Source organism: Rhamphochromis sp. 'chilingali' (assembly GCF_963969265.1).
Source record: "Rhamphochromis sp. 'chilingali' genome assembly, chromosome: 10".
In the NCBI taxonomy this organism is placed as follows: Eukaryota; Metazoa; Chordata; class Actinopteri; order Cichliformes; family Cichlidae; genus Rhamphochromis; species Rhamphochromis sp. 'chilingali'.
In genome coordinates this window covers 39,342,014-39,355,355 of record NC_137937.1, presented here as the reverse complement: position 1 = coordinate 39,355,355, position 13,342 = coordinate 39,342,014, and the positions used below count along the sequence as shown (strand labels likewise).

At 46.2% G+C, this 13,342-nt stretch overlaps 1 protein-coding gene across 1 annotated transcript in view; it reads left to right on the top strand.

Moving 5' to 3' along the window:
• The first annotated feature begins 7,551 nt into the window (after positions 1–7,551).
• Positions 7,552–13,342, top strand: part of grin1b (glutamate receptor, ionotropic, N-methyl D-aspartate 1b) — a 65,531-nt gene continuing 59,740 nt past the window's right edge. Inside the window, exons 1-2 of the mRNA XM_080894536.1 lie at positions 7,552–7,958; positions 10,852–11,108. Of these exons, the coding sequence (XP_080750662.1) occupies position 7,958; positions 10,852–11,108 (258 nt within the window). The 5' untranslated portion in view covers positions 7,552–7,957. The remainder of the gene's footprint in view (positions 7,959–10,851; positions 11,109–13,342) is intronic.

Sequence of the window (13,342 nt, the reverse complement as noted above, 5' to 3'; positions counted from 1 at the left end):
AGAAGATTGATAATATATCTTTTTTGGATTTATTTTGTCGGTATGTGAGAGGCCAAAGAGAATATGTTGAAACTTCAGGTTACACGAGGGATCAATTTTGGTGTTTATAAAATTATTTAGATCAATCCAGAGTACACGTGTATGCGTGCATTCCCATAATACCTGACATACTGTTTCCTCTGCAAACCGTACAAAGAGTATCAATATTTTTCTTACATTTAACCAGATCTGTCTTTACCAGACAACCTCTCTGGATACTGGATAACGTCTCTGACCTTAGTAGTGATGATAAATGTCCTTGATAGAATCCAAGTGTTTTTCAGTCTATGTCATTGTAAATATTGTCCCAGTAAAATACAGCTGCAGGTCTGGAAACAACATCTCTTTGAATGATTTGTCTAATACATTGATTTGTAGCTTTATTGCTCAATAAAGGACAGATGTTACCGATGTACATGCTAGCAGGAGTTAGTTAATACAGTTTCTGCCTTTAGGAGCAGAAACCAACAACCTTCCCACCTCACCCGGTATCGCATCAAAAACGACAGCATGTTCTCTTGGAGCGACAGGAAAATCATAAACAGACAAAAAGTCCTTATAAGAAAATAATTGACCATTAGCGTTCAGTAACTGACTCACAACTAAAATATTTCTATCAACCATCTCTGAATATATAATGATTTGTTCTTAAATGTCATATCCTGATTGTTCCAAATGAGATATTTATGGGAGAAAAGTTGTGAGAGCGTATGATTAACCAAGATGAGCAGAGCTGACTGTGAGAGTTTAAATTAGAGATATTGTAATTGCATCGTAGCAGAAAGTGCATTCACTCCTCCAAGTGAGTTAAAGATGTGTTTGGTAATAAAATTCCAAATTGAACTGGGATTTTTAAAAAGTTTGATCCATTTGATTTTAAAAGACGCATTTAGGGAAGTGAAATCTAAAGAATTTAGGCACCAGAACACAAACTGTTTATCATTACATTTGTTTCTCTTTTTCCAAATGAAGTTTAATAATATTTTATCAGTTTTTCTGCATAATTCTCTGGAAACATGAAGCGCCACAGCTGCATAAGTAAGTCTGGAGAGGCTTCAGCTTTGGCTGCCAAGGATCTCCCAGTGATGTGTCACAGTGTGCCGAGGCAAACTGCGTGGAGTGTGAGTGGACCCGGGTGCAGACACTAAAACTCAAACTTAACTGATGAGAGGAAGAGTAAAACTAAACACGATGAACACAGGAACACCAGACCTCTTCAAAATAAAACAGGAAACGTAAGACACAGACATGAAACACATGAAGGGCAAAGGAGACTTAACATGGGTGGAAGACACAAGGGGAATCTAATGACAAAGAACTATAACAACCCAGGCATGATAAAAATGAACTTAGAAGTTTTATAAAAAGTCCACAAGTCTTGGAAATCTCTTGAGGGTCTTGTGACCCATCTGAACACAGTTTAGTTGAGCTGCCGAGAGTTTTGTTCTGCGTCTTCAAGCCGCTTCCTTCTCGCCTGCACAAAGCCACCTTTTGCCTTGTAAATATTTATATTATCTCATTTTAATTGTAGAATTTGATGTCTGTTCCTGTTATCTTCAGATAAATTATCAGGTAATCTCGACAAAGTGATATTTTTAACTATTTCAGCTGAATTCAAATTTCATGACCTCCCAATTTTTACAAAAAGCATTTTCAACACATGCCTTGTCCCAATACTCATTGTTTTAATTTCTTTTACCAAAGAGTCCTTCGGTAGAAGAGAATTATTTAATTTCCAATATGAATTCACTCTTACACGGTTTACTGGCATACAAACATATCTCCAAAAAAATAGTTTTATGATCTGTCAAGGGCAACATTTTTGATGTAGAAACATATTCGGATAAAGGATCAGAAATTAACCAACAATCAGCACGAGACTGTAATGAACCTGATCTATTTTTCCATGAAAATTCCTTAATCGTTGGATTTTTGAATCTCCAGATATCAGTTAGGTCTCTTTCATTTATAAAATTTAACATATAATTACTACTATCCTGACTTTTACTTGGCCGTCTATCTATCATGTTATCAAGTGAATGATTCCAGTCTCCTAATATAATCTTTAGATGAGCAAATTTACTTATTAAAGACTCAATTATTTCATTTACTACAAGAGTGAAGGTTCTCAGTCATCCAGGTCATCGTAGTCTAAGGAGCTTGGAAAGAAAAGCGTCTGGACTTCTGTAAGTTACTTGAAGACGTTTCACCTCTCATCTGAGAAGCTTCTTCAGTTCTAAGGTCAAATGGTGGCGAGTCCCCCCACAGAGGGACAAAAGGACCCCCTGATGATCCTCTAATCACATGAGCCAAGGTGTGAAACTGGGTGTGGGTCCCAATCAGCCAGAGTTTCGGGTGAGCTCATTGGGAAACCTGGCCCCACCCTGTCATGTGATGTCCTGAGGTCAGATGGCCCAGGATGTAGCCGGTGTATCAGAGAAACTCAGGAGAGTTTTCTCCAAGCACGACATCCCAGCGTACTTCAGACCCAGCAACACACTCAGACACAAACTGGTTCACCCCAAAGACAAAACTCCCTGAGATAAAGTTAATAGTAACCTTCAGGTCACTAGCACTCTTCTCGATGTTAGCTCCTTGCTCTTCGATAGCCATCTTAATGCTTTCTGCCGTGTCGGTTTCCATCACTCTTTTCTTACCAGAAGGTTTTGACGGGGAGGAAACAGGATAAGAGCTCTCTCATTTGAGCCCAGGTTTTTTGCCATCACGTACAGCTAGAAGTGTGCACCTTAGAGTCCGCTTTGCTGTTTTTAAAGGAGTTTTAAGACAGAGCGAGTTCTGTAGCAGACCGTTCACAAGGCCGCCATCTTGGCCCTCCTGGGCTGCATCCTCCTGAGGCCGCATTTGTAGACTGATTACGTCACAGCAACGCAACGAAGGCTGTCCCAATAGACTCCTCCGAATATGGCCGACAAATGCGTCCTCCTTTTCCCCGAATTTGAAGGATGGGTCGGGTGTGTCCTTCGTGGCCCACCATATCCCAGAATTCATAGCGCGGCCCAGCCAAACTCCAGTTTCCAACAATGGCGGCAGCTAGTTAGTTTTAAAATTACTCTTATTAATCTTTCTTAAACTTAAACTTAAGATATTTTCAGGCGTGAAAGTAGCTGCGTAAACTTCAAATATCTGCTCAGTTTATCAAAACACCGCATATTTGTAAGAGTGCACCAACGTTTTCTGAGACGTCTGTTACCCACCAGCTCGATAGCTGACCGGGGCGAGAACGGCACAACTCCCGGCACATCATGTTCAAACACCGTTTTTCAGTGTTTTGTTTGTTCGTGAGTAAATCGGTTTGGCTGAGATTAAAGTTATTAGATTAGATAAAACTTTATTTATCGGGTGGGTTCCTCCTTGGTTTTCACACGGCTGATTAAGCAGAAGTGTGAGATGGTCGAGAGTTTCCTCCAGTGTCCTGTTATATTTTAGACAGCAAGGAGCAGACGGCCGAGTTTATTAAAAACTCCACGAGACAGCGGTGACGCTAATCTGAAGGCTGGACCGTCCCATTTCACAGCCGTTTACTTCCAGCCTGCCCGACCCTCTGAGGACCCGGCCCACGTAGACCGCGAAGGCCGGATCCTCAGGAGGATGCAGCCCATGAATTTGGACACAGCTTGAGACGCACAACTACAACACGGGAAAGACCCAAGGAAACTGAGTTTCCTAGCTGTCATAGAGCGAGGGGCGGGGCACACCCTGGACAGGTTGCCAGTGTGTCGCAGGGCCAACAGACAGACAACCATTCACACCTATGGGCAATTTGGATTGATCAGTGAACGTGTCCCCACTAATTGCATGTCTTTGGACGGTGGGAGGAAGCCAGAGTACCCAGAGACAACCCACGCAAACACAGGGAGAACATGCAAACTTCACACAGAAAGAGCCGGCCTGATGGAGGAACTGGACTCAGGACCTTCTTGCTGTGAGGCAACAGTGCTAACCACCGTGCCACCGTGCTGCCAAGACTAAAACCAGCAGAGTGAAATCAGACAGTCGTACTTTTACACAGTGAAAAATAATATTTACACTCTAGATGTAAGAAGCAGCTGCAAGAATGTACAACACAGAAATATAGAATTTATCCAGCAGGGGGCAGCACAACACCTGTTTTATTATCCTTTATGTAGGCTTCAATGAGTGTGTGAATAGAATAGAATAGAATAGAATAGAATAGGCCTTTATTGTCACTGTACATGCACAGTACATGTATAGGTGTTCCACACTGACTGTGACAGAGTAAAGAACAAAGTGCTTGGAAGGACTGAGCGATGAGGGCGGGGCTCCGATCGGTGGGCGGGGTCCGAGGGGTCACCTGTGATGGTTTACCTGAGACAGGAGGATCTGACGATGTCGTCCAGGGGTGGCAGAGGGCAGCTGGGCGGTGTTCATGACCCTCTGTGCAGCTGATTGTTTATGAAATCAAAGTTATCAAATAAAATATTCAAATTATTATATTTTAAAAAAGATAAAAATTTAGATGAAATGAAAAGTGTCATAATATGGATTATAAGATACAAATGATAAAAATAAGGTGTCGAAATTATTAATCACACGCTGTCAGATTTATAGGATGATCAGATTCAACATTTTACACACTGATTTACAACAGAGATGCAAAGATTTAATCCAGACTCACCAAATGACATCAGTGTTTCCACATCTGGAGAACAGGCTCGTGTTGATGACATCATCTGTGAGAAAGCATCACAGCATCGTGTTTCTGATCTGTGGATTCGTCTCACAATCATAGTGGACGAGACGTCAGAGAAGTGACTCCGGCCTCAGTCCATGAAACCTCCAAACTTCTCCTTCATCATAAAAGATTCACTCTGTGGGGACGACCTCGAGTCCCCACAGAGTGTTTGAACAGATTTATGTCCCCACAATGTCAGTAATACAGACACACACACACACACACAGACACACACCCCCGGGCCATAGACCATAGCAGGCCATAGAGGAGTCCCAGCATGCATCTCTCTGTTCGCCTTGCAATTCAGCTGGGTGTGTGTGTGTGTGTGTGTGTGTGTGTGTGTGTGTGTGTGTGTGTGTGTGTGTGTGTGCTCGGTGGCCTGGAAGCTGAAGGGATGCCTCCTCACGAACACCAGAGAGCAAAATGAAACATGGAGGTCGCTCGTGTCTGACTTCATGTTTGCAGCTGAGATCAGACTCCAAGGACCTGCCAGTGACATCACACAAAGAGGCGGAGCTGAAAGAAAGCGGCCTCTGCACACAGAGGCGACCATGTTGTTATGTGGGGACCTCCCTGCTCAGATGGCGGTGCGGGGGCCGTCCACGTGTTTCACGGTGAAATCGTAGTTTTAGTGCCTGAGCGGCAGAGTTCAAGCGGGGGAGGGGTTTATATCACCCTTCCTCAGAGGAAGGGTGATATAAACCCCTGCTGAGTAGGTAATAAACGGCACGTGGCAGTAGGGTCCCCCGCCTGATGGAAACCTTAAAACCAAGGGGCGTGCAAAAGAGGCCGCCCATGGCTCCTCGCTCCAGCGCTCACAGCCGTGACCCTCGCAGTGGGAAGGAAACTGAGTGGCTGCTGATTCTGAGGAGGTCAGGTTGGACTTACCTGAGTGAGCTACCTTTAGCTTCCCCTGCAGTTACTGCCCAACAATACAGCTCTCTGATTGGATGATCTGTCAAATTAATTTTGGCTGCTGCAGCAGGTGGACTGAGATCATGTGGTGAACACACCTGATGACATCACGGCGTGTTAATTACAGTGTTATGCAGTGGGTAGGTGGGGGACTGGAGCGGGGAGGGGGTAATGAGCGGTTCAAAATGCATGTTTCTGTGGCAACCACATGAAGGATGTGTAGCTGCATCTGTGTTGCCGTGGTAACTATCACGGCAGCGATGCAAAGCCGATTTAAAAAGAGAAAGAACCAGAGAAGAAGAGCAGAGCGCTGGGTTCTTCTTCTGCTGCTGCTCTGCGAGCGCTCACACAGCCCTCAGCGTGCGGTCAGCACACTTCACTGCACATTCACAGTTTAGGAAGACGTTCTATAAACCGAACCTCTGAGTTCATCTAATGTCCACATGAGGGCAGCCTCCGGCGGGCGGAAGTTCCTGCTGGACTAACTACGCTCCTATCACCTGCTGGAGTCATTGCTTGGAAACGAGCACCATCCTAAACCTTCAACGGTCCAATCAGCACGCAATAAAATCATGTGAAGGTTGTCAGAGTCGTTTTTAGTTATTGTTTTAGGACAGTGGTTCCCAAACTCTTTTTGCTAGGCCACCCTTTGTTTTACAAGAAAATCTACGCAGCTGTTTCTAAGTGTTTGGACACGTAAACGATGTTTCAAATCACTGAAAACTGAGATTTTTAAACTCCTTTTTTGCGTTTACGTGGACGAGGAATACAGAGTTGGTCACGCAGCGTCAAAGCTATGTGGCTTTTTTCACGTCACGCTGTGGCCACGTTATTGCTTACATGGGATGAGTTGCAGAATGGCAGATAGAGACACAATACTGTTAATCTGACTGTCTGCAGGTTTTACACACAGTTACTGTCCCTCCATTTACAAAGGCAGAGGCGTCACGGTGTCATTATTTTACATGTAGTTGTTTTTTCCTGTGTAATAATGTTCAACATTGCATCAATACATTATTCAAAAAATGCCTCTCTGTGCAAAATGTGTCCAAAAACATAAACAGCTGTGGGATCCTGTTTGTCTGTGACAGAGGGAACAAACCGTGGCAGGATCAGCCTGATGTTATTTGCATCCTGCTGTAACTTTACTGTATAAAGAGCAAACATCTCCAACATGTCAGGAGCAGTTAGTCATTACAACAAGTGGTTGTGAACTAAAAATCAAGAATGTGGGATCCTGTTTGTCCGTGATTTAAACAGCCCAGCGCTGCTCCCGATGCAGGGAAACCCAATCCTGCAGGGAGACCTACCTCCGCACCTGTGCAGGTGAAGCCAAAGGGCAGATTTGCTTCACCAGGTTTTCTAGTCTTTGGTTTAGAATGAAGTTGGTTTGGAAACATATTCAGCGATGCTTCATCTCCTGCTTTGCGTTTGTGTGGGAGCCCCGTCAGAAACTTGTCCATGTACCAGTGTCCAAGCGCTCTTTTTTCTTTCTTTTTTAAAAAATTCATCCCGCCCCCCGCCCCACACTTTGGGAACCTCTGTTTTACAAGCAGGTGGAAGTCAGGAGGCTGAGCACACAGCGCCCCCTGTTGTTGTCCTGACTGTGTCCATCCTTTATATCCAGTCTGTGTAAATATGAAGCCTCCTGCTCACAGATGGTCATTGACTATGTTGATGACAGCCGTGATTTTGGATCCTCCATCATCACATCGTGTCCTCCTCACGCTCAGCATGGAGCAGCTCCATCTGTTGATGAAGGTCATGTGATGCAGATCCTCCCAGCAGCCAATAAACAGGTGACACGTCACGCTGGTCGTTAGATTTAGTGTCGGTGTCATGCTGAACATTTTCAATAAATCACTGAAAAACGGACAGACGGACGTGAACGCGACGGGATTTCCGACGCTCGTGCCCGTGCTCCTGTGGCTGTCGTTCCCTCTCCTCCGCTTGTGAACGCGCGGGAAGCTGGGAGCGAGCGTCAGTGATCCAAGGACAGAGCAGAGGGGCTCGTGAGCATCAGGTCACCTGGAATTCCGCGAGCGTACCGAAACGGAGGAGACCCGGACCCGGAGCAACAGCACCGAGCCCGGGAGAACCGGGCTGTCCGTGACGGTCCGACCCGGACCCCAGCGATCTCGGTGTCACGGGGCTCCAGCGGCTCTCTGTCATAAACAGCAGCAGACTCAGACCCACGGACACACCGAACCGGGCCCACGGAAACACGGGAGGACAAAACAGAAATCAACAGGAGGCCGAGTAACGGATCCAGAACCGCAGGACCGGATCAGTGAGTGTTTATTGTGCTGTAAATGTGCTGTATGAATGACCGCGGGCAGAACCACGTGACTGTTTTTACACTTTATTGATTCGTTTGGGTTTTTACAAAAAATAAAAATAAAAAACAAGATCAGAGGGAGTAACTGCAGAGTAACTGAGTATTTTTGTTTGAGTACGGCTCTGAGCAAAGCAAGTGTCCTGCAACGTGACACAAACTGGACCTGGACTCAGAGCTGGTCTCAGAGCTGGTCTCAGACTGGACTCCGAGCTGGACTCAGAGCTGGACTCCGAGCTGGACTCAGAGCTGGTCTCAGACTGGACTCAGACTGGACTCAGAGCTGGACTCAGACTGGACTCAGACTAGATCAGTCTGGTCTCAGACTGGACTCAGACCAGACTCAGAGCTGGTCGCAGACTGGACGCAGAGCTGGACGCAGAGCTGGTCTCACACTGGACTCAGACTGGACTCAGACTAGATCAGTCTGGTCTCAGACTGGACTCAGACCAGACTCAGAGCTGGTCGCAGACTGGACGCAGAGCTGGACGCAGAGCTGGTCTCAGACTGGACTCAGACAACACTAAGACTGGAATCAGACTAGATCAGTCTGGTCTCAGACTGGACTCAGAGCTGGTCTAAGACTGGACTCAGAGCTGGTCTCAGACTGGACTCAGACTAGATCAGTCTGGTCTCAGACTGGACTCAGACCAGACTCAGAGCTGGTCGCAGAGCTGGACGCAGAGCTGGTCTCACACTGGACTCAGACTGGACTCAGACTGGACTCAGACTAGATCAGTCTGGTCTCAGACTGGACTCAGACCAGACTCAGAGCTGGTCGCAGAGCTGGACGCAGAGCTGGTCTCACACTGGACTCAGACTGGACTCAGACCAGACTCAGAGCTGGTCGCAGAGCTGGACGCAGAGCTGGTCTCACACTGGACTCAGACTGGACTCAGACTGGACTCAGACTAGATCAGTCTGGTCTCAGACTGGACTCAGACCAGACTCAGAGCTGGTCGCAGAGCTGGACGCAGAGCTGGTCTCACACTGGACTCAGACTGGACTCAGACTGGACTCAGACTAGATCAGTCTGGTCTCAGACTGGACTCAGACCAGACTCAGAGCTGGTCGCAGAGCTGGACGCAGAGCTGGTCTCACACTGGACTCAGACTGGACTCAGACTGGACTCAGACTAGATCAGTCTGGTCTCAGACTGGACTCAGACCAGACTCAGAGCTGGTCGCAGACTGGACGCAGAGCTGGACGCAGAGCTGGTCTCAGACTGGACTCAGAGCTGGTCTAAGACTGGACTCAGACCAGACTCAGAGCTGGTCGCAGACTGGACGCAGAGCTGGACGCAGAGCTGGTCTCAGACTGGACTCAGAGCTGGTCTAAGACTGGACTCAGAGCTGGTCTAAGACCGGACTCAGACTGGACTCAGAGCTGGTCTAAGACTGGACTCAGAGCAGGTCGGGTAGATTTTGGGGGTTTTCTGGGTGTTTTGTGTGTCTGTGCTCTGAGGCATGTTCCTGTATTTCTTGTGTGTCTTTGTGTTTCACTTCCTGCTGTCAGATTTGTCCCCCCTGAGCTTTGTTCTTCAGTTTTGCGTCTCTGACACGTTTGTGTCTTCTTGTCTCATGTTGTGTTTTTGTGCTCGTTTGGTGTGTGCACTTTGTCTCCCTGCAGCTGTTGTGGTTCTGGATGCCTTCATCTTGTGTCTCTTGAGGTTTTTTTGTTACATTTTTGGTCTTGTTCGGAGGTTTTGCAGCTTTGCAGTCGTCATTTTGTGTTTGGCTCTCAGTCGTTGTGGTTCGCGGTCTGTCCGTCTCCAGGTTTAGTCGTCTCTGCATGTCTCATTTTCTTCATGGAGCCATTTTGTGTCTCTGCAGGTGTGTTTGGCACTTCTGTTTGTTTCAGCTTCATTTCTCTGTGTTTGTGTGAGTCTGCTGTGAGATTTTTCCCGTTTTTACAGCCGTCTGCTCCGCCTGTCACTATTCCCGAGTGTCTCCACAGAAATGTGACTGAACACGAGCACTTCACGCAGACTCCTGGTCTGGAACACCAATGATAAACTTCCACCTGCATCGCTTTTTGAATCCTCCCCACAGAAGCTCAAAGTGCGCACACCTCCGTCTCAGCTGACCTCCACCACACGTTCCTACTTTTCTTCACTTTAGCTTCTTTATCGAAGGATTCAGACTCTTTGATTCGTCCACGGTCGCCTCAGACTTGTCCTCCAGTGTCAGACTTCCTGATTATAAAACATAAATTCAAATGAAAAGATCAAATTCTTATTGTCTGTTTAAACTGTAAACAAATTACAAAAAAACCACGAGATAAAAATCTGGAAATGTAAAAGCAGTCTCCAGATCATGGAGTAAAAACTGTAAATTCTGACATTAAAATCCAAAATATATAACAAAACAAATCTTTATTATCATACTGCACTGATGGAAGTCACGCACTGACGGCGGCCTTCACCACGCCCACGTTTGTTTTAATGACCCCTTATAAACCGTTGAATGATGACATCAGCGCCGGGATAAGAAGGGTTCAGGTGACATCATCAGGTCACGAGACAAATCTTCTGTATCTTCCTTCATGTTGTTTCACATGCTTTTGATTTTGAATGTTCACATCGAGCGTCTGACCTGACGCAGAGCTGCTAACATCAAATCAATTTCATTTTGTTTGAAAATTAAAATTAAAAAATCTTTTTGCGATTACCAAGAAAAAAAAGACGATGGAAGCCTTAAAAAAAAATCCAGATTATGAGATTAAGTCGGGGTTACGACATCATTTAAACGCCAGTCTGGACGTCTGCGTCCCCTCAGGCGTATCTGAGGACCCCACGGTGGGACTAAATCGTCCCTTTAGTAATGCACTTCCTTTCCCCTCCCCTCAGTGGAGCTGCGCGGCGTGCTGCTCCTGGCCGTGCTGCAGTGCTGCTCGGTGGCGCTGTGCGGCTGCGAGCCGCGGCTGGTGAATGTGGGCGCCGTGCTGAGTCAGAAGCGATACGAGCAGGTGTTCAAGGAGGCGGTGAGTCAGGCCAATGCTCTGTACGGGAAGGACAAGTTCAAGATGAACGCCATCTCCGTCACGCACAAGGCCAACGCCATCCAGATGGCACTCTCTGTCTGCGAGGACCTCATCTCCAACCAGGTGAGCACCTGCTGTCACATGACCCCTCAAACCTGACTCAGAAATGTCTTATCCCCGCCCCGCCCTGAGCCTGGTTCTGTCGGAGTTGGTCACATGATCGCTGAGGTCGTAAACGGCCTAAACTGCTGCAACTTTCATGGTGAAACGAAACTCTTCCTGTTTACCTTTCACAGTAAAAGCCCCGACAGAACTATGGGAGGTTTGAATGTGAAAATCTGTCTCCTCTGTTAACCTAACCTCAGTGATCAAACATGATCTCAGATGACATGATTTATTCTGATTTCACTGCAGGATGACTTTTATTTTGACAGGTTTACTGGTGGGGTGGTTGGGGGTCATGACCCTGTCCTGCAACAACAGCAGCAGCTTCACAGAAGTCATCTCGTAACGAAGCGAAATGCTGATTTTGGTCTAAATGAAATGAAAATGAATGTAATTAGTTGTCAGATAAAATAATCATTACCCATGAAATGTATTTAGATCATTGAATTCTCGTGTTATTAGCTCACATCATTACATTGTTCTCATATTTTTATGTCATTTATAAAAAGAGAGTCCAAAACAACACGAGCGCCGACACGTCTGAATGAGTTAATTACAGGAACATTAAAAATCAAAACGTCAGAGCGTCCTCAGCTGGATTAGAACAGGATAAAACTCGTTTCATGGCTGCAGAGGTGACGTACAGGACGCTGTATGCTGGTCAAATTCTGATTGGTTGATAAGCGAGCTGAACAGGTAAGGGAGTTCACCTGGACTGAGAGAAGCAAGAAAAACAGACGAACAACAGAACAAGCAGAGCTGCTCACACTGCCCCCATCTGGCAGCAGACGCTCACTGCAGGTTCACTGGGTGCACCTGGACACGCGGCCACACAGAACGAACTACACCTGGATTCAAACTCAGGACCTTCTTCCTGTGCGGCCACAGAGCGCACCACAGTGTAAACACTACATGTTGCTAGGCAACCGTTTCAGATGAATGTCTACGGGGCCAAAATGGCGTCCTGGGTAAAATCGCTGCACGATGTATATGTTGTGAAATTTGAGGCGATGGAGTTAAAATCCCACAAGATCAAAACAGCGCGCTCGGTTTTCTGATCGTGTATCAATAAAGTTGTCACATTTGTAGCAGCTGTTTCCATCTAGTTTCAGGATGATCTCAGTCGTGTTTGGTTAAACTCTGTTCGTCAGGCCATCTTCAGACTTCAGCCGTGGCAGATTTATTTATGTCACGCTGATTCTTTCAGTATGTGCAGAGACATGTGGGGGTGGGTGTGCTCGTGTTTCATAATTATAATCAGAGTGAGAGTAAAACTGAGAGCAACAGCAGAATAACAATCACTGCACTCATGTTAAGCTGACTGGGCTCGTACGTTTTTAATATTTGGGAACATAATGTCATCTGTTGCCACCAGGAGGACATCTGTACAGGGGCAGAGAAAACAAAGCTGTTAATAAGAAAACTGCTCAGTTAATCCATCGGTGAAATGATTCAACATGGCAGTCGTAATGTGAACGTTTCCCTATTTTAGGAAAGAAAATCTTCGCTTTGTACATGGACACAAATCAGCTGAAACGAGAGAAGTCTGTTTCCCAAATTACTGTAAAACGTGTCGTATTTTCTCATTTTTACACAAACATGATTCAGTCTTCTGTCCTGTTTGTGGACCTGAAGACTGACTCAGTCTGATTTAGTGACTTTTTTAGGAGAAGTAATCTCAGACCTCTATGCAGACGTAAGATTTATGTAAACCATCTGAAGGCCTCACTGCCCGACTGCACAAGATTAAAACTTGAATAGCTTTGAGCTGTATGCCAAGAGTGAACGAGACATCGATTCACTGATCCACACTACCAGGCTATACAGCAATGACATTGGGATGTCGTTCGGACTGGAGAAGTGTAGTCGGATGATAACAAAGAGAGGGAAGGTAGTCAGAACTGAGGGGATTGAACTACCAGAAGGCAACATTGCAGACACAGAGGACGGTTACAAGTACCTGGGGATCCTACAGGCGAATGGGAACCATGAAGAGGCCGCTAGAAAAGCTGCAACCACCAAGTACCTGCAGAGGGTCAGGCAGGTCCCAAGTCCAGCACCCTGAGGCTGTACGCTAAGCGGAAGGAAGGGGGCCGGGGACTGGTGAGTGTCAGCACCACAGTCCAGGATGAGACAAGGAACATCCAAGAATACATTAGGAAGATGGCCCCAACTGACCGAGTGCTCAGTGA